The following is a 27,862-nucleotide window of genomic DNA, read 5'->3' on the forward strand; positions in this document are numbered from 1 at the left end:
AAACCAGTCACAAAACTAATGAACCAAGTGTGCACACAAACATTGCCTTGAGTACAAAACAGATGCAGCATCTGTGGACAGTCATATTTTAGAGCTGTACAAGCTACTGCAATTAGCACCTATTACTTTAAAAACAAACATGCCCATTTTATATAAAATACATATTATTCTGTCATTGTAGGTGGAAAAGAAACTACTATTCTCTTCTGCTCTCATGCCCACTAACACAGTAGTTATAATAAATGGAAAAATAAGAATAATATTGATGGTTCCTGTAATTTAGTTCCACAATATTACACCCAGATGAAAGCAAGTTAATTACTCAACAGTCCAACTGCCTTCCTTCACAAGTGCTCTGGAAAAAAACATCTGAACACATAGGCACTGACAAGACTGTTAACTGCAACAGCAGCAACTGTAGACACCCCGCAGGAGGACAGAAAGCACATATATACCTCATACTCAATTCAGTGAGAAAAAACGTAAATGCAACTTACCTGTTTGTAAATGCATTTTAAAGCAGCAACACACCTTCAGGTGGGGACTGGTGTTTACTACAAAACACTGATGGGATGTCTGCAGTTGCAGGTGACAGTACAGCAAGGGTTTAGTGTTCAGGAACGCTCACAAGAGTGAACTGGGCTTCCGAACCCCCCCCACGAAACAGGTCAGCCCGTGGATGGACGGGCTGGCTGTTAGCCACCACGAGGATTGCCCACCTCACCTTACATGGATTCCAGCATCTCCTGCCCATTAGGAAAACAAGCTGGGACCTTCACAGAAAACTATCAAAAAGAGAGGACTCCAATGACTCGGGCTTACTACGTACCTCAGCTTACTCAGCCTTCTTCACCCTCCTGCTCATCCCCAAGCTTCAGTTGCTGACAACATTGGATCAGACAAGTACAAGACATGCTACCTGAAATAATTTTTCTTTTGTAGTCTAAGGTGAAAAAATTCCTGACTGAAGCAATATACTTAAAGTTTGCATAAATTGTGTTCATCTCAAATTTTTGACTCTCAGTTTCTTTTTATGACTGTACACCGTGATATAGCAATATGTCAAATGCCTTAGAAATCAGGGCAGACTGAAGCTCTGAGCAGCCGTGTAATGTATGTGTAATGAGTCTACATGTATTTTACGCTGTTCAAACATAAAATTATCTTCAGTTTGGGAACATACCAGTTGTGGCTTAACTGGCATTACAAATCCCTTCCATTACAACTCCTTCCATTTTATTATTCCCATTCTGATTTTACTCAAAAGATTTACCTTTCCATTTATGGTAGATGAAACATTTCAGATCTACCAGCTCCTGCTAAAGCCAATGGACATTTCCATTCACTGCACCCTGGACAGGATGGACATGCAGTATGCATTGTCATGATAATTTTACCCTCTACTTCCATCCCATGGAAGGTTCACTTGTAGGTTAACCCCCGTCAGTAAGAAGTGAGAACATGTTGAAGGGCATCAGCAGAACAGCCCAAGGGAAGGTCACAACAGCATCAGCAGGTGACTAGCCTTTCACAGATCTTCACAGCACTTCAGAGTAGGACAGATCAGACCATTTCAAACAAGATCTTTTAGCCTAATGGGTCTCTTCTTGTCTTTACCAGCCTGATAAAATTAGTAGCTTATCTTCATTACCCTTCTTGCCACCAAAATAAACTAGATGCTCGCCATGTCTGCTTCCAGCCACTCACAGTATGAAATACAACTTGGTGACATAGGCTGTGATCCAAAAAGCCCACTAACCTAATTGAAGTTTTGACATCAAGCTCGTCAGATACAACTATTAAAGTTTAATCAAAATATTATAATATCATCTTCACATCATACTAACACCGAATCAACAGATAGTGAAAAAACACAGAAAATTTATGAGCAAACTAATCATACTTTCCCTTTTAAGGGTAGGAAACTTCAGCACTACTTGACTTCCTACTTGAGGAATTAAGATGACAAATCCTAAAATTGACTAAAAGTAGAATAAATTGTAAGTGGTGTAAAAGAATTTAAGACCCCAATATCTCCAGAATGGTGATACCTCATAATCAAAATGTTTCCACTGCAACAAAATGCTGCAGATATGTGGAAAAGATCAAACATGGGACAACAAAATTGCTTTAAAACTGTACAGAATTCAAACTCTCTTTTACAGAGAGATGGACGGACTATCAAATTTTACAAACATTAAATCAAAGATGAAATATATTTACATGCAGCTACAGAACTCAGTATTTACCTGTGACATACCTTGTCAAGTATGGGGTGTTTCACAGTTCAACAAGTAACATATTTTCCACAACAGGGCTTACACATAAGGTCTTTATTTTTAGATTTAAATTCATCTACAGGGCTTACACATAAGGTCTTTATTTTTAGATTTAAATTCATCTTCTTGCTATTAGATATTTATTAAACATGAGAAAACAGGAAGAATGCCTAAAATAGGCATCTTTTCGGAAGATCTAAAAATATGTCTGCCCTTGATTACATATGTCATCACATCATTCTAATTACATGTAATGTTATAATTACATTCAAAGATTTAAGGCAGATAAAACTATAGAGTAACTATTTGGATCATCTTTTGATATGACACAATATTTTAATTAGATGACTCAGCACAGTACTTTCAAAGACAAGCTGTTGAATGTCCACTCTACAAAAGGAGGGTTCATTATTATGTATCTATTTTGAATACGAAATAAAAAGAAACAAACAACACAGCAAGCCTGCTAGAACCTTTTTTTGTTCACTTTTAATTACCGATCAATACACAGAGTATGTTCGGCCTCTAATTTTGTTGACTGCCAAATGTCAAAGTTAATAGCCATAAACACTTAAAACAGTGACTGCTTTGAGTTTCAAGATCTATTCAGTCACAAAAATCACACTCTTTCAGGCACAGTTCCAAAAGGTGTCCTGGTCCAGAAAAAATGTTTGCCCTATGAAAAAAAAACTAAAACCTATATTTATGCATAAAATTCTTCACAATGTTTTAAAATGTTTATACTGTATATGAAGAGTCCAGTTCACCTTGTATGATTCACATTATTTCACAACCAGTAAAATGCCAATGGAGTCAAAAGTCAATCTTTAGAAACCGCAATAAAATTGGCTGAGTGGGAAGTGAGGTCATGGCTAGGTCAGTGACACCTAGTATAGTTGTCGCTCACTGCCCCCCTCCATCCCTTTTTTTAAAAAAAAAAAAAAAAAAAAAAGAAAAGAAAAATATACATAGCTTTATATAGCACAGAAGAGCGTTTTCTTTAAACTCTCAAAAGGAAAGCAAGTCAAGGCATCCTGAACTGGCATTCAGTTCCAAGCCTCTTTCTTCCAAACAGAGAGCTGGTTAAAATTTCTGAATTTCTATAGATTTCGCAGCAGCATCCTGACATCAAGTAACAAGCTCCAAAGCCACCTTCGCTTCCCTAAAATCAACAGCTGTTCATCCTCTCTCATGATAAGTCTTCTCCTACACTGTGAGGTGTGTTAAAATTGCTACAGAATGCTTTGACTCCAAATAAACATACCCACCTCATGGTGATCTCCAGTATATTTTCAGTCACTCTTACGAATTATAAACCAGCGCACGTCAGATATCATCTGCCATATATACATGACCCATCACATCAAGTGACACAACTAATTCCAGGGATTCAAGTATAAAAAGAAGCCTCAGATACCCATATCCATCTGCTACCAGCTTCAGAGACAATATACAAACACACATACATTACTCAGTACCTTTTAAACAATACAGTATATTCATTATTCATGCTTACTTCAAGTCTGTCTCCACTTACTCAAAGGTACACTATTCAGCACCAAAAGAACAATAAAATTAAAAAGCAGAATTTACCACATCATGAAGAGAGATTCCATTAGACAAATGCAGCTGAGCTTTTCAATAATATAACCACATTCCTTTTTGAACAAAACATTTTAAGCGTGTAATATGCTGATACCAAGAGTAATACTCACAGTTGCTTATAACTCCTCCAAGTGGGTCACCCTTGAAATCAAATTCAATATCCATGTATTTTCCCTGCGAAAGCAACATGTAAGTTCTGTTTAAGAAAAACTGCTTAATCTGGCAATCTCCTGTACACTTTGTCAAATTTTTAAACACAGAAAATGATTAAAAGCTTCTAAGACAATTGCATTATCAAAGCCAGAGGTATTCATGAGAATAGTTTTAATCAGGTTTGTAATGCAACTCATTAGTTTACTGAGTTTCTAAGGTTATAAGAAGAAAACACACGTTATACAAACTTTCGCCGGAATGCCAAGAACACCAAGTAATACTTGCGGCCAGGCAGGTATTACCATGCTTAATAACGGAAGAACACAGGAAGAAATTATCTTCCATGCAGACTTATTTTCTCAATGTAAAATCTTCTCAGAGCATGAATCAAGGCAGTTGAAGGATAGCCGCTCGGTTCAGCTTGAAGGACTGGTTGGCAACGATCGCTGTTAGCAGTCGTGGGGTGTCTGTCCCTAAGCACGTGCTTGCCTTGTAAAAGTGATGGATTTTTCCCACTGAACTCTTTCCCTCGTAACTCAGGAGACCAGAGGCAACAATTAACAGACTGTCACCGCAAAAGTGATTTCATTTTTAGCTGTACTGGCGCAGTATGTTTCCTTGACTTCTGTTTGACTTTTCCACATCACAGAAGATTGTTCTGGTCTTTGCATCACTTTAATTTATATGACAAGTGTTTACTGTAGGAACAGCTACATTTAACAGTGACAAAATGGACAGACCCATACTGTGTAGAAAAGGCAAAAGCAGTGCAGCTTGCATTGGCAGGAAGTTTAGAAAGATAAAAAGTGCTGGTAGTAATTCAACCAAATTCCACAAGCCACACACAGAAATGATCTCACTACCCTCTGGTGCTTACTTAACAGAGGACAAAAACAATCTATTGAAAAGAGAAGCCTTGTGTTTATACTTCCTTATTCACTGCATTTACGAAGAGCTTTCTTTTTTTCTCTTTTGATTTTAATTACGGAACATAAAAACCAAGCACTTTACATTGACTCCCTCAAAGATATTTTATAACTTACTAGGTATTTGTCAAGATTGGCTTGACTCTATTTAAATTTTATTCTTCTCCTTGCTGGTAGTTGAGACATGGTAGACAGGACTGTACTTGTACTTGCTTGTTTGAAGTTAATTCTGAGCTGATTCAAATTTCTGAGATAAAGAATTAAATCAGATAATTAAATTTTAATTTCCCAAGGACTGTGCCAGCTGGATGTTTCCAGAAGTATTTTTAGCTTTGTGTTTGTAAGCAAGGACTTTAAAGGCAAAATAGTAGTTGGTTGCACTTCATCCTGGAAAGACTTCTGCTTGCAAATGGCACCTCTTCTCTTTACCATCTCCTCCACCTTTCTGCGGTATGTCATCTCTGATAGTTGCATTTTTTTCTACTCTGTCTTTCAAAAAAATTTTTCTACAGTGCGTCAAATTTTGGCCCTGACCTTGTGAGGAAGACCCTTTGCTCTGTTCACAAGCAGGAGCAATGACAGCTGCAGAAAGAGCATCCATATCCATGTGGAACAATATAATCAACCCTCGAGAATCAGAAGGGAAGGGGAGAGCAGTCTCTCACATGGAGAAAAAGCTGCTCTCCAGTGTCACAATATCCTAGGGTGGTTTTTCTGGCCAATTGTCAATTCCTATAATTTCATGTTCAGTTTCACGCTAAAAAAGCCTAAATTCAACCAGTTGATTATAAAGAATATAAGCAAAAAAATAACATTACAAATTTTTATATTAAAACTAAAAATGTAAACACACTTTGAAACATCATAGAGGAAAATCAGAACCTGAAGTAGCAATTTTAACAAAAAAAAAGATGTATACATATGGATGGAAAATGAGATCACGCAGAAAGATTGGCTTGCTAAGCAGACCAGTTGCTAGGCACATGGTCGCTGACATTATGGCCACCAGTGCCAGAAAAGTAAAGAATCCAGCTGTGCTGTAATTATGTTTTCATCCGGTCACAGACTGTCACATCCTAATTTTTTTTTTCTAGCCTCTATTTTGATTCTCAATAGAACTCGGTGAAACCAACAAGATTTCTGACAAGGAGGTGAAACATCTTTTAAAAAGAGGGGTGACTGCTAATAATGCATTACTAACACTTTTGGGAAGGAGAACATGCTTGAATGTACAAAATGAAATATTGATTGCTGCTGAAGGTGTTTGCCCTCTCCAAACACCACTGTCCTCAGACAACTACAAAAAAGTTCTCTCTGAAAATTATTCATTCCCTCTCTACAGATGCCTTGATGGCTGATACAAGGTAAAACAGAAATAGCCAACAACTTAACACACTCTCCTAAAAGGAATTCAAATTCAGCCTCGAAGAGCATACTTACAAATCTAGAGGAGTTGTCATTCCTCACAGTTTTGGCATTTCCAAAAGCTGGAAAAAGAGAAAAACAAATATGTCAACCAAATCTATAAGTAGTAATTATTTAAATGCTAAAATGTCTATGACTGTATATAGACTTCTGAAAAACAATGCTCTGTTTGTTGTATGGGTGTCAGTCACTGGGGATAGAGAGAGTGTGACAGCATGATCACAAATGAGAAAACACCTATGTAAGTCCAAAGAAGTTTCATCTCAATACTTCCTTTGTTTAAAAAAGTGAAAGAAAAACATAATAAAGGGAAATGGTTCCAAGACAAAACTGCACCTGGATAGCACCTGGAGCATATATCCACGGGGTTTGCATAATAAAATTTAAAATTTTGTTACCCGGATAACTTTAAATATAGGAAATACTTCTTCCTCTTCCATTCAGAGAAAGAACTTAATCTTAGTTCCCAGAAATATAGATGGTAAAAGATGAAGGCCAGAACTGAGGAAATTACAGAATTACACTTAAAAATTGTTTACAAGGGACAGTTTAATCAATGCTTTGAAACTGATTTATTTATGCTATTCCAGCACATTTATGCTAGCTTAAGCTAAATATTAATCAGCTGACATAAGTCTGATTTACAGGCCAAGTTTAACACATTCTCTTCAGCTTGACCTAAACCAGCTTTTTGATTAATTTGGTTTTAGTTTCTTTAGCTTAAGTTTTCTGACAATAAAAACTCTCTGAGAAAGGACTTCCCAGGGCTACACTCAGATGGGCAGCCACCAGTTTAGAACACAGGCAGGACAACAACTCAGACTGGAGGACAATTCAAGTTCTAAACATCACACATTGTCAAAGCACGGAGTCAAACAGGAATGCCCCCTACATTATTAAGTATAGCACTTCTGCTCCAACAGGAGACTTTATTTATCACAGTATTTATTTATATAGCATATATATTTTCAAAGATCAAGTCAAGTCAATGTTTTTTGGACAGAAATAAATACGTGCTTTTAGGCTTCAACAAACTTGCATGAGTAGACTTATTCTTGATCAAAGAACTGAAGCCAAAAGGAAAAGTTTGTTGCTCCTGAAGGCCAAGGATAAGTGAAAGAATTGTTTTTAAAATCTTTATGCCCTGCAATAAATCATCTTTTCAACAACCAAATCTCTGAGCTGCATTTTCTTAAACACGGTGCTGAACAGTAGAGTCATTTATAACTGCACAGAATCAAGCACAAATGTTCCATTATAAAGCATGAGACACATTCCTCAGTTTTCCCTTAAGTTCATTGTTTCTAAAAGTTAGTTTACAGTAGCAACTGTAGGGTTTTTTTTTTTTTTAAAAATCCCATAAGATAAATTATGCATATGTAACATTTATGTCATTTTCTTGCACTGCAGCTCAACTGAAACAGAGCCACATAACCAAAGATAAATAAATCTAACCACAAATGCTTAATTTGTCTAGAATGTATATAAGCAGCCAGGCTTGCTCAGCAGTCTTGTGGAATAATCCAGCATCCTACCTTCCAAAAAACTAAACAGGCAGTTACTAGCACACCAAGTAGAACAAATAATACTTTAAAATGATAAGGCACTCTTCTGTAAGCTTTGTCTATTCCTCTTGCATTAAAAGAAAGATTCACAAAACAACAAGAAATCCAATACATTTGGCAGCCCCTGGGGAGCAATCTAGCTTTGGCAAGAAAAACCTCTGTACTTGCCATACTATTTCTGTCTACATCTGAAATCTGCCTTCCAGAACAGTGATAAAAGCAACACAGCTCTTCTCTGTGAATCCAAAACAATGGAAGATTGCAATCCCCCCATCCAGCTTTAAGTGGAACACATCTGATCATCAAAGAAAGGCTTATCCAGCATTTTTATTATTCTTAAATTTTAACATTTCGTCCTTTCTTTACAAGTCTTTGCTTATGATTTTTGTTTTGTGTGCTGTCAGTGACCACATTTTACCTATCCAGTTCACCACTTCTCTCAGCCTACCTTTGCATTCCCTTCCCTTTTTTTCTATTTTCCTCCCATTCTCACTTGCAGAGCTCTTGCTCCCTACAGACTCCAAATCATCGCATATATGTATAGATAGCTAGGCAATAAATAAAGTGTTGACACTCAACAGTCTTACAAGTACTGCATATCATCTGGCCATAATACAAAATTGTACATGTCATGAGAATTTGTCTCAGTACCACAATAGCTTAGAGAACTATGGGAAAGACTGAGCCAGGAATCAACACAATAGACCTACATAAGTCAACACTAACCAAGGCACTTCTGAAGGCAATTATTAGACAATGGGACAAAACTGCAAGCTTTGAGGATCATATATCCTACCTCCAGGAAAAATGAAGATCCTGTTTCTGGCAGCCAATATCTTTATATTAAAATTACTAATTATAAAAAAGTCATCTTTCATGGGAGAGCAGGAAAGGCAGTAGTCAGGAAGATGGACCAAGAGAGTCCAGGGAGACCAGGGAGCAATAAGTCTTAGGGAACAACAGGCATGAATATGGATTGTCCTAGTTTTTCCTAAGATCCATTTCTTCATGCTTTTTATTTTCTAAAAGAAAAATAATGCTTTACAGAGCTTATTTGTTTACTAGAGACTATAATAACATAATTTGGAAGGAAGTAAATCAGAGGGACTGAACTGAAGTTAAGTCTTTTGATACAGCCAAGCATCATCAAGGCAGGGTTAAGAAAGAGTACGCCCTCAGACAGCAGCAGAAGGAGTCTGGGAAATATGACCTAACTTCCTAAACTCTCCCTTCACGAGGGAAAGTTTTCTTCTCAAGAAAACCTCTCCATAACTGAATAAAATCTTGTAGCTGTCTTCACAGAAAGCACCTCCTATGGTTTTGGACACCAAATAACAATGAAACAACATACAGTTTTCCAAACCAGCTCAGCAGGAACACTGATACACACAGAGGTAATACACTCCTACATGGTCTATGAGATTCTTACCTTCAAGAACTGGATTTGACTGCAGAAGTTGTTCTTTAACTTGATTAACCTCTGCCCCCTTTCCACACACAGCAGCTACATATGACATGACAAGTTTGCTCGCCTCTGTGGGGGGAGAGCAAAAAAAAGCAATGATAAATACTGGCAAATAGGCCATAAATGATTTGCAGATTTGATCTCTACCACATTTTCACCATGTCATACAGGAACTGTAAAGCACATTTAATTTCAGGGGTTTTATACATTGTTGTACCATGTGGAAATGAGGAAGGAGCTCATCCTGCTATGAGACTTGTGCCATTACATCAGCAGCCCCACTGACTTAAATACCTAGAGCCCTCCCAAGCTAAAGCAGCCACCAGTGGATATGGCACATTACCCGCTACTTTTTCATTTAGCCTTCATTTAGTATTCAGTAAGGAAAGAACATTATCCCTAGCTGACACGCTCAAAATGGTTTAATCTAGCCCAAAAACACAGGCCCAAGCAGTTTCAAGACACAAAATTCTATCAATTTATATAAGCCGATACACAATATCACAAGTGTAAACATACAACACTATACACATGTAATTACAACTCCAAAGTACACTGCGAGTAAATGAATAACCACGCTTCAACATCACATAACATGATACAGTCTGTTTCACAGTATAGCAAATAGAGGAAGTGAAGCATTCATTTAAACAATGAAACTAATTTGAAGGTACAAACTTTTAACCAACTCTGGAACAATTTTTGGACCCTCAAAGCTGGGTTCATATGAGTGTCAGTCACCCATATACAAATGGAAACAAATATTAAATAATACATCCAACCCTTATGTTTTCGCTGATTATAACAAAGAGCAGCTGAGAAAGGATTCTGTTTATAAAATAGTCTGTGATGTTTAGTATGATGCAAGGTAGTGAAATTTGAGGCAATATCAGCTGATATACAATGTAATTACTAACGGCTGGAATCCCCATCAACTCAAGACAATGGTCATTAAAAAAAACATTACTTGTTCTTCAGAGATCTGTTACAAATGTAGGCGCTTCATTTCAGGAAAAAAAATGACAAACAAGTTATTTATCCCTTGGATTTTGATTCTTTCCTATTTAATCAAATTTGTTTGCTAGTATTAAATTACTATCCCATATTGTAAAGAAAACTGAGCAAACCTGCAACACAGGAAGCAAACAAGGAGCAAGAACTATAGGTGTGTCCATAAGGCCTCCCATTTCCTTTAATCACACCTCAAACCCAGCTCTCATTTTTAAGAATCCGTTCCCTTCAGAGTTTGGAATTGCCAAATTATTTGATTTTAAATATTTCCTAAAACAGTCAACATCTTTCAATAGAGCCACTTAATCACTGAGAGAAGAAAGGACTGAAGCAGCAAATAAGGTATTATAAAATAATATGCATTAAGACAACACAGAACGACTTCAAGACAGGCTTTGAACAGAGAAAAGGAAATAAAGGCCCCTTCTTTTCTTAGGAACTTTGGTCCAATAAAGACACCATGAAGGAAACCATCACCTTAACATCTCAAAACATTTAAATACAGCACTTGTTCTGGTAATGCAGCATGTTTTCTTGCACAAGGTTTCTAATGATTAGCAATATAAACATGCAGTGAAACAAGAACAACATTTGAAGTAAATAAATAAACCCAACTGATTTCAGTTTCAATTCTTCCGGCCCAAACATGCCAAACGTTCTGGCTACTAAAAATCTAAAACAGAGTTATATAGGTCCTGTACTAACAAGTTGGCTTCCTCAACTCCAGGAACTTCCTCCATAGCCCCATTTCATCAACAGTAGTTACATCAAATGTTAGTGAGAGAATAGCACTGATTCCAAGTCGATTACTGACTTGAACTTCAAACCCTATATTATTCTGTACTTACCTTTATAAAGAAGTAATAATTCATATTAAGTCCCATATAGCTATGAAAATTACAGAACAGTCAAAATCTCTATACAAATATGAATCTACCAGAATATTCTCTACAAATAGAGACTTTCAGAAACTCAACCACTGCTACAACTTTCAACAGAATAAATAAATGAATAAAAGGTGGACCTCAGTTGTATGAGGTGCTTGATAATTCACAGTTCCTGAGGAAATCAAGACATTAAACAATGCCACTACAGAACTCCTTCCTAAAGTCTGAACTCCTAGACAGTATCCCTAGCAATCACGTTAATAAGAACTTGATTATTTTACTATACATTTTTACTTTACTGAACATATACGCATTTTCACATTATTGAACTGAAAAAAAAGGATTATATTACAAGATTTCAAGACCTCTCAATTAGATGCCTCTAGTTGGACAAAGAAAAACAAAGATGAAGCCCACACTTTTTCACAAAAGGCTTGGAAAGCAAGCTCTTGTTACCCACTTTAAGTCTTCCTAGTATAAGCATACAAAGCTCCACGTTTTCTCAGATTCAAAGGAATAAAACTTTTAAATTACATGGAAACAGATGTATGCTTTCCTACCCACTGTCTCTTTTGCAAGTCAGCTCTGTTTAAAATTGTTATTTCAGAAAATAACTGGCTTCTTTCTTCTTTAAGGTCTACCTAAAATGTTCTACATCCTCTCTTGATTTCTACCATTCCAGTTCAAAAATTAGCAGTCATTTTCAAGGCAGTTTCAGCTTTTCCTGAGAAACATGGTGTTCTGGTACACAAGCCAATCTTAGAATTGCAGCTGAGCACAGCATGCAAAAGACTGATGAAATTTCCAAGGTAATCAGCTACTATTATTTGTTTTCCTTGGATAAATGGCATAATACAGTTTAAATGTATATATTTATTAAAAGACATGCAAACATATCAAAGGAGTGTCTTCCAGTCTAGAAGACCAGGAGCATTCAGTTTTCTTCATGTTTCCCACAGAGAGAGCCTCGAAGTTCTCTGACCCTTGCAACACACTATCCCAAACCAGCACTACTTTAGTATGACTTTGCATACTGATGAGGATGCTGTATTAACATGTGATATGACTGCACCATGGTGACGATGTGAAAAAACACAAGTTATGTAAATTCATACCTACATCAACAAGCATGACAGCATTCACCTTCCACAAGCGCCAAATACAAAAGCATATTGCTATCTCTCAGCTCTTACAGACTGCAAGACTGAGTAACTCTGAATGTTTCTGAATAAGATCAAAATTGCTTATTACCTGTTTTTCCAGCTCCACTCTCTCCTGTAATAAGGATACACTGGTCTTTGTCCTGGTCTCTTAAAGATCTGTATGCTTCATCTGACAGAGCAAAGCTGCAAAGTAAGAAAGAGTCAACTGAAAAATGAGATAAAACAAATACCAACAATAACTACAACCTGTCCTTCATCCAGGCAGGGGGAAAAAAAACAAAACAAAACAAACAAACAAACAAACAAACAAAAAACACACCAAAAAACTCCAAGTCCTAATTTTCTGTAAGTGGTGAAGCATTCACTTTTCAGAATATAAAGACCCACAGAAGTAAAATGGATACTTTTTCTCAGTGGCTTATTTAGACATTCTCCAGGAACAAGCAAGCAAAATCTCTTAGTTTTTCTAAAGATAGCAAGCTCAAAACAAATTCACAAAATTCCAGGGAAATTTAGGCAGCTTTCTTTGTTGAACAAAATGTCAATGCATTGACAGGATGTGTTCTGCTGTCTGAAGACATTTAAGAAAAAGGAAACAGGAGAATCCTGAGCTCTAACAATACCCTAACCTGTAATTTCCACTCTGAAAAGTATGAAGAAGTCACAGAACCTTATAAAATATTGAGCATTTTAAGAATTCAGGTATTGCTGGTCTTTTGCATAATATGCAGAAGTGTCTCCCAATAAATGTGTTCTTAACTCAGTAAAGGCATTGCCATGTAGTGAAATGAAAGAATATAGTAAGAATCAACAGCTTTCCTGTACCACAAATGTCTTTCCATGGAGCTCAGAACGTCATGACCCTAAAACTACCGGGCTGCCATTTGAATCCAGAGGTGCTTTGTTGCCATGCAACATGTATTTTGGAGAAATGCAGATGTGTTACTTATATTTAGTTTTCCTTAGCAGTAATTTTGAGACAGAGAAAAAGTAATATTGATTTTGTTTCAACTGCATTTTCAGTTCATGAAATAAAGGGCTCTGGAAACTGAGCATTAGAATCTTTTGGGAAAACCTGAGCAAGTAATACCTGAAAAAGAACATAAAAGTAAAACCCAAATAAAGGCGCACTTGCATTACACAAAGAAAAAATCTGATAGCCAAACATGGCATATTTTTACATGAAATAAACATCCATTCAACAGATCAAGAGCTTTGTTAGATTACTGCACCTAGTAAAATACGTAGTGTTTGTATGTACTTAAAAGTGGATATTGTTTATTATTGTCTATTATGAAATAAGAAGTGAACTCTCAGGCCAACATAAAATGCATAATCATTGCAGGTTCAATGCACCTTTTAGAAACCTGATTCTTTATTTTATGACAGTTCAGTACCTTCACCTTCAGCTGGTAACTACAAATAGATCAAGTATTTGTTTTGAATAATGTAGCCATATAGTGCTTTTACAGGCACCCACAGCCCCATTATAGATAAGCAAGCTCTTTGTCATGAAACTAGTTAGGGGTAGCATGGACACCACAATGCGAGTAGTGAGAGCCACACAGAGCCTTTTCCAAAGGCTCCTATTGCTGCAGCTTAAAAGCTTGAGATAGTAAAGCTAAATGTACTCAAATTAGTTCATGCTTATTTCTTCTTTGCTACCACTGCCTCTTAGCTCAGACACTTCTTTCTGGATTCTCTCCCCAAAAATTTTACAGAGAGCGTGTTATACTGTCTCCAATTTAATCACCACATGCATGTGAAACACCATTTATACTTCTTCATCTCTCATCAGTATTAGACTCATCTCATATTTGCTTACTTGGGTTTTGGTTTTGTTTGGTTGTTTGTTTTTATGGTTGCATCATGTTATCAGCTCAGCTATGCTGTAAGAGACCAGCATACCAAGTGAGTGGTATTCTGAAAAGGCTGGAAAACAGGTAAATGAAATACCTTATGGCTTACTACTAAATAATCACACCTTACGTTCCCTCCCTAGCTCCTGCCTATGATGCTCAGGACATTGATTTCCCCTCTTTGTGCTTTCCTTGTCCTCCTCTCTCCAGCAGCACATCTAACTGTCCAGTTGCATGACCAACCCAGGGCCCCACCTCTCACAGCTTTTCTCGCCAACTCACATTGTCTAAGGCACTAAATTACAATTCTTCTCTTTGCACAGGTGGTTGGGCCATCCACTTAAGCACTATCAAAGGTCATTAACTCCTTTTGATACACATACCATTGAACCTGAATTAAGACTAATCTCTCAAAACTTAATACTGCTATGGTGATTGAAGCATTTGAACTCAGTAGTTCAACTGGAGGTGAAAATGTGTTTACAAGAAAGTAGCAGGCTGTAACATTTTTAGCATTACAGCAAAGTCAATTTGTGATGTGATCAACATGCTGGAGAACTAGCAAAAAATGATAATACTCTGCTGCTGCTGAGAGACTATGACACAATTTCTGGCATCCGCTTTACTGTCCAGAATCCAAACTACAGTAGCAGTAACACTTTACCAGACTCTCTTACAGGACATAGTTAGGAAATGAATAATACTTGTTGAACGCTGTTGCAGATATACTTCTAAATTGAAGAGTACAATGTGCAGCACTCTGAAAAGCTTACTCCAGCCCATGCTACACTCCTCTTTGCATGGGGCGGGGGGGGGGGAACAAAACAAAAAAAAACCAAACAGCAGAATGAAGAGGAAAGAAATAAAAGTGGGCCTCACATGGGCCATGGGAGAGAACATTAATACTAATGCCGTGGTTTCCACGGGTTTGATTCAGGAAACCAGCTTTCAGCAGGAAGGCAAGACTCTGAGATGCCTCTCAAACCTACAGACTAGATGGCTCATTCTGTGCCCGCTGTCTTTTAAACAATCTCAGCCATCAAATACCTAGTATTTCACTGTTGAAACAACTTTCTTGGCAGTAGTTTCACACTGGAAAATGAAGTCAGTTTAAAGCACAGAGAAAGTATTCTCTCTGTTGATATACTGAGTTATAAGTTAATCAGCTTAGTAACCATTCATCTTTTCTAATACACTGAATTTTAGTTTCCCAACAGCCCCTGTCAAAATATATTTTACTGCTTGATTTATTTATTAACTCTGCCTGCACCGCATAGTTAAAAAGACCAAATCATGATTTTTCTCCTCCCTCAGTAGAGTAACTGAGAGTCTAATACTGCAATGAGACCTCTGGAGTTGGACAAGAGAGTGGGATTTCCTCCAGTTCTGGTTTTAGCCAATCTAGTCAGAGACGCTTGGCATACATTAACTTTTCCTCCAATCTACACAATCCAGCAAGCCTAATATTTCACAAGCATATCAAATATTATCTACCACAGACAAAAGAAAAAATAAGTCAACTCATTTTGAAAGAACTTTTGCATATGCACTTATCAGAAGTTACCTAGAAGTGTTCTAAAATTTACCTCTACATTTCAATCACTGCTCCAACAACTCAGCTGGAGGAGGCATAATCAAGAGCGTATTTAAATAACTAAGATTTTTTTTTGTCTTTCTGACACTTTATAAACAGCATTAGACACATTTATGTCAGAGCCAGAACAAAGATCTTTATCTCAAAGAAAAAGACAGATCTATTAATTTGTCATGTCGACTTTCATGGCACACCATTACATCTCACAGTCCTTTCTATGTATTATCACCTTCTATATCTGTAAATAAAAATAAAATAAATTAAAAAAAAAAAAAAAAAAAAAAACGATTAAAAAATGAAACTTTGAGTCTTTTGATCCAAACTCTATTTGTTCAAAAAATATAATTTCATGCTATTCCCTATTTGTTACAAACATATAAAATAATTTATTTTAAGGTCATTTTAGTTTAACACATTTTAATGATACAGAGATCACAAGGAATCCTATTCTTCTTCTTTTAGCAACATTAAGAGGCATGGCTCACCATTTGCTACTATAGGTTTAAACCACATACCACTCTTTTAGCCACCTCACAATTACAGAGCCTAAGTAAAATTTTAGAATAGTTTGTAGTTTAAAAAGCAGCTATAAACCATGTGTTTTGAATTAGTTGGTGAGTGTGTCAGCAGTGTCATTTACCATACCTTATAATAAGCTCTCCTTTGATTTTTAGGTTTTTATGAAAGACGACAACATTCTTTCACCACAACAAACACAGAAATATTTACTGAAGTTCTCTTTTAGCTAAGGTTTATGTATAGAAGCAATTTGAAATCAAAACGCCACCCACACCTAGCTCAATAAGAAGGCTCTGCTTTTTATAGCATGGCTTTTTCAGCCACACAGCTCCAGATGGCCAGATCTGTCACAAAGTCCTAACCCAAACATCCTAACAAAGAGAAACAGCAGATAGGCCTCCAAGGGGGATTTTTCCAAAGGGCTCCAGCAATTTTCAGCAGCACAGCAGCATCTCTGCCCTCTAACAAAACGCTGGGGTCAGGAAGAGACAGGAGCAAGGTTCCCACCCACTCCAAAATGAGCATCAACTGCTAGTGGTTCATTTGAACGCTCAAGATTGCACCCACAATTACACCGGGGTAAAAACCTTGCTCTCATTGTCATAAATGCAGCTCAGGAGAGCAGATCTTCTTTTCTACAACCTTTTTCCTTTAAGGCAAAATCACAAGGATCAGAATTTGCCAGCTCTGGGTACTTCTTTCTGCTCTCATTTTCATTCTTCCTCTCACTTCTCTTAGCATTCTCAATTAACAGTAATTAGTTAACACTATCTTAAACCCCCTCCAATTGCTTTTCTCATCCACTAATAGAACCAATTCCCTTCATCCCATCTTCACCCACTCTTGCTTTGGTTCCGAGAGTCTCAGTCCCTGTTTTAAAACAGCTATTGCTTAATCTTGGCTTGCAACTGCCAACTCATTTGCTACTTTCAGAGGAAATTCAGAAAACCTCTCTTCTTGACCATTCCACTTCCCCACGAAGCAGAGCCCTGGTACCTCTTCATTTCGGCTCAACTGTGTTTAAACACACTGTCAGGATACCAGTGCTTATCAAAAACTATATACCATGCTGGACTAAAAAGAATAGCAGTAAAATGTAAATTCTACATACATTTTTAATGAAAATTTTACATAAAATGTAACTTATATTAATTCTTTCACGTTTAATTAAGAACATTATTTAGATTTCTTTTTTTTCTGAATGCACACAAGTGCTCTGTAACAGGGTAACAGCAAACAAATGATTTCTTCCTCTCACAATATGCAGTGGGAAAACATCAGAATCACATTTTGTATGGGCATAAAAATTCCTAATAACCTAGGGTAACGTGCTTTGAGGTTTTATGTTGTAAATCATCACTATTTGCTATATATGTTCCCCCTGCCCATTGAAGCTCAGTGGAAAATTCACCATTCAGGAAAAACAACCGTAAGAGATTATTTATAATATTAGTTCACAGTGCAGAATCATTTAATCTAACTGCCCTAAGGATAAAAAGTGTACTTTCATTTTCTATAATTACAAATTGTCTCATGTTCAGCACTTTGACACACTTGAAAAGAAAAGGTTGATTAGCCTGCCATTGAAGTGAATAAAGTAACAGCTAAATTGATGGAGCATGGGGTAGGATAGACCTTCACAGGCAAGCAGCTGCTCTTTGAGAAATGCCAATCAGGAAAAAATAAAACAAGTTTAAACACCAAGATAAAGAGGTGTGCTAAGACAGATGGAAAGCCTTTTCTCCCATTCATATTCTCCAATTTTATTTTCCTGGTAAGCACAGAAACCTGTTCTATCAACAATACTATGTGGCTAATAGATACAGCAGAAGAGTACCTCCTGTGTATGCTTCCCCACTTTGTTATTCATGCTAGGAACTGTGACATAATTAGACGCAGAATAAAGCCCAAAACTGTGAAAATCAGCCCATTCGATTCGTAAGAAACAGCCATAATATATGGAAGGGAGAGAGGACAGACAAAGCCATTCTTGATTTTCAAGAGTAAAACACTTTAAAACACAGCCTAATATTAAGCCAGAGAGATTTATTTTCTGTTCCAGTAGACTGGGAATATAATATAGCCTCTGATGCTCATATACACACTGCAGGTTTAGCAGAAGAGTTGATTCAGGCCAATATTCTGAGGTCTGGACAAAAAGAAGAAAATGTTCTCTCTGAAAATCTTGCATTTCTCAGGATGAAGCATATTTCAGACATGTTCTATGGACTTTGCCTCAAAAACCTCCCTGCAGAGAGGTCCAGCCGCTGCTTCTTGCCCAAATACCAGGCCTGTGCAATGCCACAGCTCACCATAGACCAGCCTGTCCCCGACTCTTTTCCCTCGCACAGGATGGCACACATTTCCCCTCCAAGCAAGTGGGAGGCTTTATCAGTTTAGATCACTTCCTTTTTACTGACTGACAGTCAAAAAAAAAAAAAATGTATTTTTTTGAAAACCAACAGTGTTCTTTTCCCAGAACGGTACAGAAAAGCCAAAAACACAGCCTATGATTTTCTGCCTATTTCAACAACTCTTTAAGAGCTGCACATTAGTATGATGGAAAACAAGAAACACCTTTTAGGAGGAGCCCAGGAACCAGCTGCTACATTATTTTCCTTCAACTGGTACAAAACAGGATCTCTGAAACTGAGGATGACCATGTCACTTTCTAATCCAGACCACAAAATGAATCCTCTCTCTAAACTGTAGCAAACAGTATCAACCCCAGTAAGCATGTCCACATTGCATTGGGTGGCTCAGCCCGGTGAGCTGGCAGTGAGGTACACCTGGCGGTGTCAGGGGAGTGACCTGGGCATGGGTCCAAGGTTGGGTCCTCCAAAGTAATGTACTATGGTGGCGGAGCAGAGCAGCGGGCTGAGCTTTGGTGCTGCAGGTAACGGAGCTGACAGGTCCATCTCCTGTCCTGGTAACACGTTAACCCTGGAAAGCCCACTCAGGTGTACCAAATTGGGCTAACATGGACCGGTGCCAGCGGGACACACCATAAACACCTGCAGGCATGCAACGGGTATAACTCATGACTTCTTCGACTAAAGAAGGAAATTAAAATAGTGAACTCTGATTTGGAGCAGGTTCCTGTTGTCACCTGAAATGAATATATACATAAACCAAGGCAGGGGGCGGGAAACAAGTATCTCCATGTCATGAGCTTTTCAGAAGAGCAGCTTGGCTTGGATTCCCCTTTGACTAGTCCCATTCCTTGAAATGACATCAGCCAGCTGGATGCCACATAACCATCACCTCCTCACCCATATTAATACTCGGCCCGTGGGTCTAACATGAACGAGTAACTGCCACTGCCAAGGCACAGCATTAACCAGATGAGTCTGTAACCAAAACGACCTCTCGCCCCAGGCACCAGGCTGCATTAGGGAAGGTGGCCAAGCAGCTCCTGCACCACCACACAAAAGGACACAGCTGGCCTCGCACAGACCCACGCAACAAGGCAGTTTGCTGTAACACGCACTGCAAAGATTTTATGTTTCTTGGGGGAAAAGGCATTTCTGTTTACAGAAAATAATCACTTTACTGGGCCATGATATCCTTGAAGGGAAGTACAGGAAGTTTTCTCTATTGTTTTATTTAAAAACTTATTGAATTAGATGTAGTTTGTTTCCTAACATAAATCAGCACTTGCATGCTTAATGACTGACTAAAACAGTCAACACTCCTTACAATCAGTGGGTTTACTGCAAAAGCATACACTGAACGTTTTTGGTAGCCGTATTTTCTGTAAGAAGCTCCAGGCTTTTCCAACTGTCAGCCTGACTGCACTAAAAAAGCATGTGGCCGCCTGAGAGGGAAGCAGTTTCATGGCACACCAGAAATGCCGGTGCCAAGAGACTCACATTTCTCCATGGACCTTGTGAAGCTTTGCAGCCCCTGAGGTTGGGTTTGTAAAAATTGGGATTTATTCCATAAACAAGCACATTCCCCAGTTCATATGAAATAGCAAGGAGTCAGATAGTTGAATGGGACAGTAAGGAAAGAGAGGTGCAAACTGATTTTGCTCGACTTCTGTGAGAGTTTAACTAGAGGATAGAATTTTTTTTTTTTAAATCTCAATTTACTATTTCATCTACATACTAGCAGATTTGAATTGCACCTCTGACCTCTTGCACGTATGGGGAAATGAATGGTTGGTGGGACAGGGAGGAAAAGAGGGACCAGGGGAAAAACAGTTGTTACCTTTCTGTGCTAAAATATCCAAACTCTCAATATTTTACAGAAAACTGAATTAGTTTCTGTACCTAATACAACATGTGTCTGAAAATTAGAGATGTTTGATGGTCAAACACATGTGTTCAGTTCATACCAGCTTCAACCAAATTTTACATAAAATAAATCTTTTTCTGCAGAACAAGACATACTTTGAGTATGCTGCTGCACTGTGTGAACAGCACACTAAAAGTAAAATCTGCAAATAAAACTGTAATTCATCTTAAGTGGCTGAGCATAATACATATTCCATCAAAATAAAACACTGAGGAACAATTATTCCTCATTTTAAAAACACTGCTTGTAGCTAAACACAGGTCCTTACATTTATCCATAGCTATTTAAAAAAAAAAATAAAACAAAACCCAGGCCCAGAGTGGAAAGTGAAGTGAAATACTTAGAAGAAAAGACTATATAATCCTGTTAGAGGAACAATGGTCATTATAGCTTAGCTTTTCCTGTACAGATGGGGATATACTGTTAGTCACTTTTTAACCTTTTTTTATTTATTTTTAAAATAGGATGTACCTTTGGTCCTTACAGTTTGAGCTTGTATGAATCAGTGGCAGAGCACAGATGCTCCATGTAAAAATGCCAGCGACTTGATCTCACCAATGAAACCACGATAAGGCTGGCACTGGTTGCAGGGTTTTCCTGAGGCAGAGGAGAGGGGAGTGCTGCCCTTATGATTTCACATGGAAAAATGTTTAGCAAACAGGCAGTGTTCCATGTTGCTGCCTCAAAAAAATATACTCCTGCTTTAGCAAAAAGAAAACTCTGGTTTTATTTTCAGCCCTAAGAAGCGTCATCCTGAAGTCAAAAGGTAGCAATAAGTAATTTCCTTGTGATGCAGTGAGAGCAGATATATGGCAAGTCAAGTTTTGGATTCCACAATAAGCACGCATTGCTACCACATGTTCACACAAGGACTTCTCTCACTGCAAATAATTTTACTGCAGGAGTATCAATACTCTCAGACAAGCTTGCTCTACTCTGCTAACTGGAGAATGAAAATTAAATTTATTCCCTTATTCTAAAGTAATTAAACATGTTCCAGTACTCAGGGGAAGACAAACAGTGAAGTGAGGTGTCCAGTTTCACATACTCACTTCACAGAAAGAGGCACACTTTCAAAGGTCTCATCCCACAGGACAATAGCATCTCACATACAAATATACATCTTGGAATGACTTCATAGCTCTGCATGGTGAGATGGGTAAAGAAATATCAGCCATGTGTTAGTACTGTACTGTTAGACTGTAATGGAAGGCAACTGTTTGCCATCACAAAAAATGCCAAGCAGTCCACCAAATTCATATTACAATACTGGAGAAGTAGGAGTACTATCACAACCTCATAGCTATTTGTAAGCTAAAGTTGCTAATCATCAGATTTGAAGTCTAGGCTCTGTAACACAAAAGCTAGCATGCAACTGCCCACAAGTTTGTCAGAGACAACAGTGACAAAACTGCAAATAAAAGTTATTTGGTTATCTAGAAAACCGCTGAGGACAACATCAACAATTTATAATTACATCGGTATGTTGCTACTTTACTCAGAAGAGTTACTGAATTTTTAAATTTTTCAAGTAACTCTTAAGTCTGCTTAATAAACCAAGTAGTTTGTTAAGAAGCCTTATACAACTTATTTTTTGCCTCCCAACCCTCTTTTCCAAATAAAGTACCCCTCATGAACCCCTGGACAAAGTAGGCACTGAGCTTCCAAGAGCTTTTTAGCTCAGGTACAACATCAAGCTAACGTGTCTATCCAGTCAATAAAATGGCTTTTGCTCAAGTTTGTGCATGAGATTTGTAGACATATATCCAAAATTTTCTTTCCGTGAATGGTCAAAGCAAGAAATGAAGAGCCTTCTTCATATGCTCAAACACTAGGCTTCAGTTCAGCCCACATGGACTATTTCTGGGGGCAATGTATTTCATCTACGTCCTTAGTTGGCCTGCTGATACTTGAGGATGATATCAACTGTATGCCTTTTTTTTGTCCTGTGGATACATCCTCACTAAGAATTATCTTGGAGTAATTATCAGTTGCAGTTTAAACTCCATAAGGTTTAGCAACTAAAAATCATTTCTGTAGTATATAAAAAGGAAATTGTGTATACAAGAAAAATGCAGATTTGAACTAATTTACTCAAATGATGACAATTAAACTGTCTTTGTAGTTCAGACCTTTGTTTGTAAACCCCAGTCCCAGCTCTCTTATCTATTCAAAACATAAGTAAAAGATTATTCAGTGTGCTAGACAGTAAATATTAAGACTGTGTATTTCCTGATTCATAACATGAAAAAAGTTTATCTTTAAAAATCCAAACTGCATTAACCATGATGCACCCAGAGTTGAAGAAATCAGAAGCTTTTGCATAAAGTTGTTGATAAAAAGAGATTGAATGGAATACATTCTGCTACTAAAGGTGGTACAAGAGTTGGAATTTTACTGAGGTTTTTTTAAGGCTTTGAGCATTAGCCTTGTTTATGCTGTATCTAAAATCATGACAAAGGCTCCTAGCATAGCAGATGGGCATTTCCTGGTGTGTTATAAATTGCTAAAAAAAAAAAAAAAAAAGACAACCATTAAACACAATGAGACACTTCCAATGAAAGTACGACAGCTGTTCTTAATTGCAATTTGAAATCCCAGATCTTAAGAGAGTACCATGCTGCCAGTTCAGGAGAGTCATAATGAAAATTCTTGTCCATGTACACACAATCCATAAAATGGTATTTCTCTCATTTCTGAAAGGGCCTCTACCTGCCCTCACTTTTCAGTCTGCATTTAAGAAGTGAAACACAGCAGCGTCTCCTTCTATAAGTACTTCTCATTCTTTTCAGGTGCAAAAAATCTTAAAATTCTCATAAAAAGAAAAATGAAGCTATCTGATCCCTTTTTAAAAATCAAGTTACACTTAAAGCCTCGTGAAGTGTTCAAAAATGCTTTTATTTGCAAGTCCTACCATAACATCAGTCAATTTTCTAATTGGAAGAACTTAATTTTGTTAAGCAGCACAAAAAAGGCTCAATCATAGTTCTAGCCTGGACATACAAATGAAGAGCTGGAAGGAGATGTATTTGAAATGTTGAGAAGAGACAAAGAACAGTTATATACTGACAAATTTGGAGAACTGAATTACAAAACTGAAGAGTTACTGCAGGTCCTTTCCTTTATTTAATTATGTGCCCACTTCATTCACAAAATTCAGTCATACTGAATGGATTCCCAAGCATTTTGTGTGTGTTAGAGGGATTCTACTTTATGTGACAGTGCAAATTAATTTAAAAAAAATCTCAGCATTTTATGTCCTAAAAATATCAACTGCATAATATGAACACCAGCCAGAACATTCCAGGAAAATGAGAGAAATAGGATCTGGCAAAAAAAGTTTAGACTACTGGAACATTGACACACATCTCCCAACTATCCAATATATATTAAGGCGCCTTTTTTTTTTTTTTTCTTTTTTTTTTTTTTTTTTTTTAAATTATCCTTGCTCTAACAATTTAGCCAAATCCCAAACTTTTTTATGCTTACAAATAAACACAGACTGTAACAAATACACTCACATGCAAAAAATAGAGAGATCATCACAGGTAACTAAGATCATTTGACTCTCGATCCCCAACATGACTGAAGTAAAATGTGTAAGTATGCTGTGTACAGAGGTATGAGTAAATATTTGAAAACAGTTCTGAAAACAAAGTTACTCTGTTGAGGCTCTAGGCCAGCAGTTAATTCATGAAGGATGCCTCATGCTTATTTTCCTCCATACACCATGACAACAAATATAGATTTACAGAAGCATCTGGAACAGATCTCAAGTTAAGTGTTTCCTTTACAAACTCACTATGTTTTAAAGGTGCCTGATTCTTGCATTTTTTTGCAAGCTTCTTGAAAAAGTCCACTGGACACGTGAATGTTGGCTAGGACCACACACAGCTCTCTAAATGAGAAACTGATGGATGAGAAGGATCTGCTGGAGCCAGGTGGGTCCAGCCCAGAGAGAGGGACCTCTGGCAGTGGGACTTCAGGAGCTGTGACTGAAGGCCCAGCCAACTGGTATGGCTGTGGAGACTGAAATTGTTTGCGAGCCAGTGGATCTGGTGCTTTTGAGTAATTTTGTCATGGCAGCAGATGCTGCTGTAGCTTCTGAGAGAGATGCTGGAGGGCGAGACCAGTATTTTGCAACAGTTTTGCCTTGATGCTTTTTATATCCCCTGTAGTCTACATATATACTCCTTCCTAGCCTAGGAAGTGTTTAAATGCCACAACAGCACAAAAATCCACCTGGCCTCCATGCCACCAGGCCGCCTGATGTCTGGGTGAGCCTGTGTGCAGGCAGCTCCACCCCAGCTGCACTACAGCCCACGGCTACACACAGCATCTTATGCTTCTGTGTTGGAAATCCCATGTTCCGGACACTTAGCAAAGAATGACAGCACCAGTGCCATACAAAAATAATTTAAAGAGCCTTTTCATTCCTTAATTTAGGCAGCGCTCCTTAGAGAACCAATGGAAAGGCTCATCCCAGTGAACTCTGGAATCCAGTCTAAATGTCACTCCAGACCATTTTAAAAATTAAAAGATGGCACAACATTCTTCTACACACTGCTTTTCCAGGCTGTTTATACTTCTTGGTGTGTTGGAGGGCATTTCTTGAGCCTCCTTACAACCACATGTCCTGCTATAAATCAGTTCCTGTATTATTACGATTACAAAATTTTGTGCAATCTAATACCGGCCGCAAACAAGCAACTACTGTTCTTGTCAATAAGACTATATTCACCTCTGAAGCACTGGGGTGAGATGGCTGCATTATGTGCTATCCAAACCAACTAAAATAGCCTTGCTCAAATTTCAGGAAAAAGCTAAATTTATTGTTTTATGCAAGAGAAACCTTGCTCTATACCCTAAGCCTTCAAGATCACAAATCTCTTCCACAATGCTCTTCAGAGCCATTTCAATATGGCCATGTCACAACTGCCTTCCTCAAAACTCTGTTTTCTCAGGAGGACTTCTGAGATCTCCTACCAAATGTAAATTTTAGGAAACTGTGTGTCCCATGGGTGGTGTGCCAGCCACCTGCAATAGAAGAGGCTCTTCTCAGGCATGAAGTCCTTCTGACTCTTGAAGCAAGTGTGATGCTTCGTGCCCTTTTCATCGACATGCTTGGAGGGATTTAGGTTCATGGAGACACCATATCCAGTACTGCCTCACTACAGAGGTTAAGAAAGTGGCAAGCCTGACCCCTTCCAAAATATTATTTCAACATTCTCTGTAGGTTTTTTTCCCCTTCTTCTTTCAACTCATTCCTAACATGGGTTTAACAGTTAGGTACTTGCAGTCCTCCCTAATTGCTATTTATGATTTCTGTCAGCCATAGATGTTCCTTCCCTACTCAGTGGTTAATTTTGCCAACTAACCTCTGAAGTAATCATCTTCCCTCTACAAATCTCTTCTGAAAGAGGTGCTCTACTGAGGCACATAAACAAGTCCAAAGACTGAGTCTCCGGAGAAGCCAGAAATTATTAGGAATAAGAACAAAAGGTCTGTCAAAAAGGGATACTGAAAGATGAACAAAAGGGGGGGGGGGGAGGGGGCAAGGAAGGGCATTAACAAAACAAAACACCACCATAATCAACACCCCAAAATTAAAGAAAATGAAGATAAGGAAAGGACAGACTGAAAAGGAAATGTTAAAATAAACATACTGGGGCAATGAAGGACACTAGATAATGATTTATCCCAATAATTATTAATATGATGATCATTGAAATGGGGAACATTAATATGCCCTTCATTCTTGCATTTTAATAGCCGTCGGGTTGATACATTTCTGCTTGTATCCTATATAAAGGTAAGCTGCTTTTCAGGAGTAGCCTGCAAAAGTTTTAGTCTCTATAAACTGGAAAGCTTTTAATGCAAAACTGTTGTCTCTTCAGAAATATTTGACTTAAAATAACTAGTAACACATAAATGAAATATACAGAAAATTGTCTAAGTGGAATTCAGTAGATGTCTGATAAAAGCCTTCTCCAGATATTTTCCTGCTGTCCCAGTTATTCACCATAAATACTTCAGTGTATAGCTAAAAAAATGCACATTGACTCTAAACTCTCATTTGCCTGTATCTCGCTGTTAGAAGTACAGTTGCTACTTTCTATTTTGTACCTCAACTTAAAATTATCCGTGATTCTTGTAAAGTGAGTAGTTAAGGTGCTTCAGAACATAAAGGAGAACAAAAATCCACATGCCGCCCTACCTCCCAGAGATGGAAAGCTGCTAGTAGCCAGGAGCCAATGTTAAGATAGGAAATGGAAGAAAGCACCTACTCCACAGTCCCTTAAAGCAAATCTGTTACTGGTAGGAAAGTGATACAGCAAGATGGTTGCAAAGAAATAGTACTATAAGCTATTTATTTCCTATTGCCTTCACTTCAAAGATGCCAGCAGCTGCCTTTCTCACTGGTGGAAGTCCATGTAAATTAGCAAGATAGGCAGCTTGATTGTCTCTCATGTCTAGCTTACCCACAAGGTAAGCAAAACAGCAATTACATCAGCTGAAAGAGTAATTACATCAACTGAAAGAGCAGAACAGAAGTGTAAGGACTGCATAAATAAATCAAGCAGCGAACTGTTTGAACACTGAAATGTCATACTCTACCCTGTCAAGCCAGAGACAAGTCTGATCCTGCCTTGCAGATAAAGACAAAACCAGCAAGATTAACAAAATGTTGAAAAATAAACAATTAAAAAGCGTGGTAAACTTCCTATTACAGTTACATAAATAGTCACAGACTATGAAAACAATCATTCCAGGAGACCTAGAAAAGTAACACTTTATTACATGGTGCCACAACAACAGTGGTGTATTTAGAGAGGAATGAACTATTAAAATAAAATCTCTTTGATTAAATTTTATCAGGTATAACACTGTCCAAAATCACCTGACCAGACACTTTCTCCCAGAAATTCAGTTTGGCTGCCCATTCAAACTGTGCCCATGGCCTTACTCTTGTTTCCAAAGATCATTAAAAAAAAAAAAAAAAACCAACCCTGACCAAACCCTGCAATTAAGTATTAACTAGCGTCACTGAAAGCGTCAGTCACTCTCACAGACGCTTTTGAGGAAACAGAGAACAGATGACTAGGTGTTCA

At 37.7% G+C, this 27,862-nt stretch overlaps 1 protein-coding gene across 6 annotated transcripts in view; it reads right to left on the reverse strand.

Annotated features, from left to right (window-relative positions):
- Window positions 1-27,862, reverse strand: part of MYO1B (myosin IB) — a 136,273-nt gene that overhangs the window by 50,123 nt on the left and 58,288 nt on the right. For all 6 annotated transcript variants that reach the window (XM_032995199.2, XM_032995200.2, XM_042808556.1 and 3 more), the window contains 4 exons: window positions 12,568-12,662; window positions 9,383-9,487; window positions 6,404-6,450; window positions 3,995-4,058 (listed from right to left, as the gene is read on the reverse strand). In XM_032995199.2, coding sequence (XP_032851090.2) covers window positions 3,995-4,058; window positions 6,404-6,450; window positions 9,383-9,487; window positions 12,568-12,662 — 311 coding nt within the window. The remainder of the gene's footprint in view (window positions 1-3,994; window positions 4,059-6,403; window positions 6,451-9,382; window positions 9,488-12,567; window positions 12,663-27,862) is intronic.

Source organism: Tyto alba, unplaced genomic scaffold, assembly GCF_018691265.1.
Source record: "Tyto alba isolate M040663 unplaced genomic scaffold, T.alba_DEE_v4.0 Super-Scaffold_7, whole genome shotgun sequence".
In the NCBI taxonomy this organism is placed as follows: Eukaryota; Metazoa; Chordata; class Aves; order Strigiformes; family Tytonidae; genus Tyto; species Tyto alba.